General features: G+C 46.7%; 1 protein-coding gene across 1 annotated transcript in view; it reads left to right on the forward strand.

Annotated features, from left to right (window-relative positions):
• LOC121062981 (histidine triad nucleotide-binding protein 1-like) overlaps positions 1–6,618 on the forward strand; it is a 30,099-nt gene extending 23,481 nt beyond the window's left edge. The window contains exon 5 of the mRNA XM_040543289.1: positions 4,976–6,618. Coding sequence (XP_040399223.1) covers positions 4,976–5,053 — 78 coding nt within the window. The 3' untranslated portion in view covers positions 5,054–6,618. The remainder of the gene's footprint in view (positions 1–4,975) is intronic.
• Positions 6,619–7,494: the final 876 nt, after the last annotated feature.

Raw genomic sequence — 7,494 nt, forward strand, 5'->3', positions numbered from 1 at the left:
TTTTAACACACTCTGGTCAGATCTGTCGTTATCTCAACCCTTTGTGCCCCACGGTGGACAGCAAAAGGACTGTTGTGGTTTAACCCGGCCAGCAGCTAAACACCACACAGCCGTTTGCTCACCCTCCCCCCTCCCTCTCTGGGATGGGGGAGAGAAACAGGAAAGTGAAGCTTGTGGGTTGAGATAGAGACAGTTTATTAGGACAGAAAATAATAATAATAATAATGTGTACAAAACAAGTGATGCACAATGCAATTGCTCACCACCCGCTGACCGATGCCCAGCCTATCTCCGAGCAGCTGGTTGCCCCACCCTGGCTAGCCACCCCTATATACTGTTCAGCATGAATCCATATGGTATGGAATACCCCTTTGGCCAGTTTGGGTCAGCTGTCCTGGGTCTGTCCCCTCCCAGCTCCTGCTGCATCCCTAGCCTGCTCGCTAGCAGGACAGAGTGAGAAGCTGAAAAGTCCTTGGCTTGGTGTAAGCACTGCTCTGCAACAATTAAAACATCAGTGTGTTATCAACATCATTCTCATCCTAAATCCAAAACATAGCACCCTACCAGTTACTAGGAGGAAAATTAACTCTATCCTAACTGAAACCAGGACAAATGCATTGTAGGAACCATTTGGACTGCGCATGCCTGGCCAAGTTGCTTACCCAACAGATAACTGGATGATTAAAGTCCCCCATGAGAACCAGCACCCAGGATCACGAGGCTAATTCCAGCTGCTTGTAGAAGGCCTCATTGACATTGACATTGACATTGACATTGACCACCTCCTCCTCCTCCTCCTCCTCCTCCTCCTCCTCCTCCTCCTCCTCCTCCTCCTCCTCCTCCTCCTCCTCCTCCTCCTCCTCCTACTACTACTAGCCCTACTACTACTAGCCCTACTACTAGCCCTACTAGCCCACCCTTTAATTCTCACCCACAAGCTCTTCACTCATTCATCACCCTCCCACAGGTGGAGCTGGGTACATTTTAATTGCTCCCTCACATAAAGGGCAACTCCTCCCCCTCGCTTCCCTAGCCTGTCTTTCCTAAAAAGGACATAGCCCTCCATGACAGCGTTCCAGTCATGTGAGCTGTCCCACCACGTTTCCATGATTGCAATGAGATTGTGGCCCCGCAACCGTACACAGATCTCGAGCTCATCCTGTTTATTTCCCATGCTTCACGCATTGGTATACAGGCACTTTAGGGAAGCAGCAGGCTCAGTTACCCCTAGGGGGACGAAAGAAGAAGATTCCGGATGGGGTATTGGGAATATTATCTTCTCTGAGGAGCCCTCGGACGATCCTATGGGACAACTCAGAGGTTTTTCCCTACTGTCTTCAACAGTGACAGCAGTGACAACATCCCCCAGCCCTTCTCTGTCACATCTAACTCCCCTCCCTTCCCCTGTTGAATCTAGTTTAAAGCCCTGGTAATCAGTCCAGAGAGCTTGCTCCCCAGTACTGTTGTCCATAGGTTTGTGCCCGGTGCGCCGCACCAATAAGCATACAGAGTCGGAATCCACACGAAGGTCTTTTAATTAAATAATTAATTATATAATTCTGCAGAGTCAGGTGCTGAGCGATCTTTCGCAAAGCAAACACACCTCTGACTCGAATCACCGTCATTTATACACAGCAAACTTGTGAAAACTATCTCTTTGGCTACTTTCGATTGGCTATTACAGCTCACCTAACTTATCTCTACTGAGTTTGCGCATTACAGAGGAACAGCGGGGGAGGCAACACCAAATCCCACATTAGCATACATTTGTATTTTGATGGGTGTGATTTTTAATATGTTAATGACCCTTTATGAGCAAAAAGTTACTATAGGTCACTCTGGAGCTGTTTTTCTCCTTCTTGTTTTTTACCTTTTATCACTTATCTTCCTTGCTTCCGCTAGCTCAAGGCTACCTGTCTCTTTCTTCCCTTATTTTCTCAGCTAAAAGACTGCACAAGCTATAGAAAGACTACACAAGCTACAGGCCTCCCTATTTTCTTCCAGGTTTTCTTGTTTTTTTCCCAGCTTTGGGACTACAATACACTTGTGCCCCACTTGCTGAGTTGGAGTCCGTCAGCAGCCCACATACGCAGCTTCTCAAAGGCCTGCCCAAGATCAAAATACCCAAAGCCTTGGTCTAGACACCATCTCCTCAGCCAGTCATTTACCTGTCCCGTTCTCCTCCTTCTTTCTGGGTCCCGGGCACCCATCGGGAGGACAGATGACAACACTACCTGCACCCCTGATCCCTTCAACATCCTTCCCAGGGATGCAAAGTCCTTTTTAACATTACTCATTTTCCTTGTCGCAGCATCCTGGGACCCAGCCTGAATGATGATGAGAGGATAGTAGTCTTCCGGTTTAATGAACTGCGGCAGAGCCTTCCTAACGTCTCTGACACGCGCTCCAGGAAGACAACACACCTCTCTGGAGAGGTTATCCGGATGGCAAATGGGAGCCTTGGTGCCCCCCAGAAAGGAGTCCCCGATTACTAAGACTCTCCGCCCTTTTTTTGTGGCACTGGTTTTGATGCAGTACCTCATCTGGCCCCACTCCCTATGCTTGCTACTTCCCTCAACCTCGATGTGCTTCTCGGGGCCCGGGTTCTGACTACTTTCCAGACCCTCATCCCTTTCCTGACCGAGAGCCTCGAGCCTATTACCCAGGGACACTGCGGGGGTTGGTGGCTCCATGGGTGTTGGGGGAAGACGTCTCCTTCTCCTTTGAGCTGAGACGAGAGTCCAGCCCCTTTCCTCTCGTGGGCTGTCAAGCCCTCTGTCCTGCAGGTGAGCAGCTGGATCGGCTACTCCCCTTTGCAGGGACTTAGGAGGGGGCTGCTGGGCTTCAGTAGGGGTAGGTTCACACCTCCTATCTGTCTCCCTCAGAGACTCCCAGGAGCCCCTCAGGCTGCCAATTTCTCGCTGCAGCCCGGCCATCTTCTCAAGCAGTTCCTTGAGCAGGGCACACCTGCACCCACAACAGCTCTCTCTTCCCTCAGGACCCAGGGGGGGCCTCCAGATTCCGGAGCTCCCCACAGTCACCAGTCTGGACTGCTACTTCACCCCTCAGGGGATCCACCTGCATGCCTACATGAGCCCAGAGAGGCTGTGTCCCCTCAGTTTGGGTTTCTGCCTTGGCCCGGCCTCCGCGACGGGTGCCCACCATGGTAAATTATAAGAGACAGAGTTCCCAAAGGAGAGGAAAGGAAGAGAAAGGGAAGTGAGAAAGAGAGGAGAGGATCCTCCCTGCGCTCCCTCCCTGCCCCACCCAAACTGCTCCGTGCAAACTGTCTGCTCTAACTGCCAAGCCTGTCCTGTTTGCACATCCTGTTCGCAGCACTCTGGCACTCCTAGTTCAGGAAGCAAGAAAACTGACTCTGTGCCACATGCATTGCTAGAGATAACGGAAGCCAAAGGAAACTGCTGGTTATCCCCAAGTCGAATGGCTAAATATCAAGCTGTATTAGTAGACCAAGGAGACATAAAGCTATCTGTGGTCAGCACCCTGAACCCAGCCACGCTTCTTCCAGCCAAAGAGACAGGAGAAATCCATCATGACTGTGCGGGTATTATTCAGCGCATACATGCCAGCCAAGCTGACTTTAAGGATGAACTGATAACTAATGCAGATCTTGAGTATTTTACAGATGGTAGCAGTTTTATGGAAAATGGACAACATAACGCAGGATATGCAGTCGTGACACTGTAGAAGCAAAGTCAGTACCTCATAAGACTTCAGCACAAAAAGCTGCATTAATTGCCTTGACTAGGGCATTAGAATTAGCAGAGGGGAAGACCCTCAATGTGTTTACAGACTCTAAATATGCCTTTGGAGATTTGCACGTCCATGGAGCCATCTGGAAAGAGTGAGGGCTATTGACAACAGCTGGAGGACCAATCAAGCATGGTCCAGAAATTTTACAGTTGTTGGAGGCAGTGCAAAGGCCCAAAGCTGTTGCAGTAGTGCACTGTAAGGCCCACCAAAAGGGTGATCATGACATAATATTAGGGAACAGGAAAGAGGACTTAGCAGCCAAAGAAGCAGCTAGAAGGGCACCAGGAGACCTACAAGGCATGTTAGTCCCCTGTGCAAAGACTTCACTTAATCCGCCACAATATTCTGCTAAAGAGATCCAACTAGTGGAAAAACTAAAATGTACGAAGCAAAAAGATGGATGGTGGAACAGATCCTGATAATGGAAACTATGACTGAGGAGTTAATGAAAGACTTAAATGAAGGGACACACTTTGGTGCTGATGCCATGGCAGATAGCCTGAAGCACTTTTCGATTGGACCAAAAATGAAAACTATAGCAAACCAAATAGTGCGAAAATGGCCTGTATGCTGTGCTAACAGCCCCAAGATCCAACCAAAACCACCATCAGGGGAGTCAAGAAAAGGGATGAAACCTGGGGAGTATTGGCAAGTGGACTTTTCTGAATTGCCTAGACAAGGATCATATCGATATCTTGTAGTACTAGTAGACACATTCACTGGATGGCCAGAGGCCAAACTAAAAAACTAGGGAGGTCGTAAAGGCTTTACTGAAAGAAGTAATCCCACGCTTTGGAATACCAGAGGGACTTTCCTCAGACAATGGACCTCATTTTATATCACAAGTAGTTCAAGAAATATTGAGGGCATTACAGATCAAGTGGGATTTACATACTGCTTGGCGACCACAATCAAGAGGACAAGTAGAAAGAATGAATCAAACATTAAAAAGGCAGTTAACTAAAATTTGCCAGGAAGCTGAGCTAAAGTGACCAGAAGCCCTACCAATAGTTTTGCTGAGAATTAGGATAGCCCCCAGAGCTAAAGAAAAAGTTAGCCCATTTGAATTGTTATATGGCAAACCATACCCTGTAAATGAATTAGTGACAGAAGGGAGTCAAATGCATGTAAGGGGGGGGGGGGAAGGTTGGGTAAGGCAATATTTGCTGTCTTTGTCTGCCATGTTGTCCTTTCTCCATAGATATATGCAGGAGCGACTACCGATTCCATTGATGTTCCGGTACACCCATTCCGGCCTGGACATCAGGTACTGATTTGAATGTGGAAAGACGAGCCTCTAAAGGAAGAGTGGAAAGGACCCTATACTATCTTGCTCCACACCTACACTGCAATCAAAGTGGAAGGGATCAAATTGTGGATTCACTATACTCGTGTGAAGGCAGCACCACCAGAAGAGGAGAAGCAAGACCTACCATCAAAAGAAGCACAAGAGACTTTGTGGCAGGTAGAACCAACTGAGGACTTGAAATTGCTGTTTAAAAGGACAAAATGATTTCTGTTCTGATTATAATTTCCTTAACAGGGTCGACTTACAGTTCCAATGCTTGGACACAGAATTCTATAGTTCAGTTAGCTTTAAACCTAACCCCACTTTGCAAACATATCTTGTTGGTTGTATACACATGTACCTGCCTCAGCACGAGGGAACCCCTATCTATGCCATACCAATCACTATAAACAAGACAGATGTGTGGCAATTAGCAAACTCAGGTAATACTAGTATTTCTCCTCCATCACAGTCTTCCTCTATCCCTGTGTACCCTATCGAAAGAGAAAATCTATCATGTGTATACTCAATTAATAGAATTAAGGAGAATGTGGCCCAGGGATCGTATGTACGTTCTTGGAATCTCATTGGACAACGTAAAACAATGATTGTAGTTGAAACCACCAATTACACTGTCATAAAAAATTATGGAAGCAGAAGTGGACCTATTGGCCTCCATTGGTGGATATCCCCAGGAGGAGTATATTGGCTATGTGGTCCATGAGCGCATAAAGCACTTCCTCCTGGAGAGTACAGGACTTGTGCCCTGGGAGCTGTAGCTCCAGACGTTAGACTCTATAAACACATCGACATAAGGGCCAACACTTGGATCACAGGCCATCTTTATGACACCCCAGGAGAAACAAGGAATTTATAATCCCCTTTCAAACAGAAATACCTGGTTTCATGATTTGTGGAGGGCCTTAATCCCTTCATTGGGAATAGTAGAACTTGAAAGAGTAATAGTAAATGTCTGCAACACTAGAAATCATAAGCAATGCCACTACCGATGCTCTTGGTCAAATACAAACAGAAATAGAACAAGTATCCCAAATAGCCTTAGAAAACCATCTTGCCTTAGATGGGCTACTTGCAGCCCAGGGAGGAGTTTGTGCTGTAATAAACCGCAGCTGCTGTGTCTATGTAAATGAGAAGAAGCAAATTCAAACAGACATTAACCAAGTCTGGCAAGCATCCCACCTGTTTCACCAAATATCTCAGGGTGCAACCATTGGTAGTGGACCAGCTTTTTCCTGTCTGTGATCATGGTTGCCAGATTTTGGACAGTTGAAACAACTGTTTTTAATTATCATAATAGTTGTAGCTATGGTAGTGATATGTAGTTGTGTTTTGTGATGCATGCCTAATTGTCTAAATTCATATAGTGCTTTATTCATCCGAACCTCACCAAGTAATGTTAGCAAAATGATATATAGATAATACAGAGTGCTTCTTCAAATTAGCTGAAATGGACAAGAAATATGTAGTGAGAACTATGAGGCCTAAAAGTGAGGTACATAGTCTCAAATGAGGGAAATTGTAGTTCCAAGCTGGGAGAAAAAACAAGGAAACCTTGAAGAAAATAGGGAGGCTTGTAGCTTGTGTAGTCTTTAGCTGAGAAAATGAGGAAACCTTAAAGAAAACAGAGAGACTGGTAGCCTTGAGCTAGCAGAAGCAAGGAAGATAAGGGATGAAAGGCAGAAAACAGGATGGAGAAAAACACCTGCAGGAAAATTCCAGACTGACCTATGGTAACCTTTTGCTCATTAAGGGTCATTAACGTATTAAAAACCACACTCATCAAAATGTTAATGTGGGATTTAGTGCCCCCCCCACCCCCACCCCCCACCCCCCACCCCCCACCCCCCACTGGTCTCCTGAGTGCAAGCTCAGTAGAGATAAGTTAGGTGAGCTGTAACAGCCAATCAAAAGTAGCCAGAGAGAGAGTTTTCACAAGTTTGCTGTGTATAAATAATCAAGCCAGAGGTGTGCTTACTTTGCAAAAGATTGCTAAGCACCTGACTCTGCAGAGTTATATAATTATTTAATTAAAAGGCCTTCATGTGGATTCTGACTCTGTGCTTGTAGGTGGGGCGCACTGGGCACAAACCTACAGACAGCATGAACAGTCACTGGAGACCCTCCTGCAGGAGGCCCAGAAGGTGTATGTCAGGAAGGGAGATGAGAAGGAAAAGCAGAGAGGGAAATTAATGGTCTTCACAGTGGACCAGGTAGTGAGGCAGAGGGTTGGAGAAAGAGGAAGAAAACTTTCAGGGGAAGTCGGGCCAAGGATGGAAAGGAGAGGAAAAGACAAAGGAATGGCATGCAAGGAAAGCTACCTGTGTTGCAGCCTATATCCTAGCAGGGATGGGCTTTGAGAAGATGTTTTCAGTATGGTCAGGCCAGCCACTTCAAATAGGAGTATACGGAGA

Source organism: Cygnus olor (assembly GCF_009769625.2).
Source record: "Cygnus olor isolate bCygOlo1 chromosome W unlocalized genomic scaffold, bCygOlo1.pri.v2 SUPER_W5, whole genome shotgun sequence".
NCBI classification, from domain to species: Eukaryota; Metazoa; Chordata; class Aves; order Anseriformes; family Anatidae; genus Cygnus; species Cygnus olor.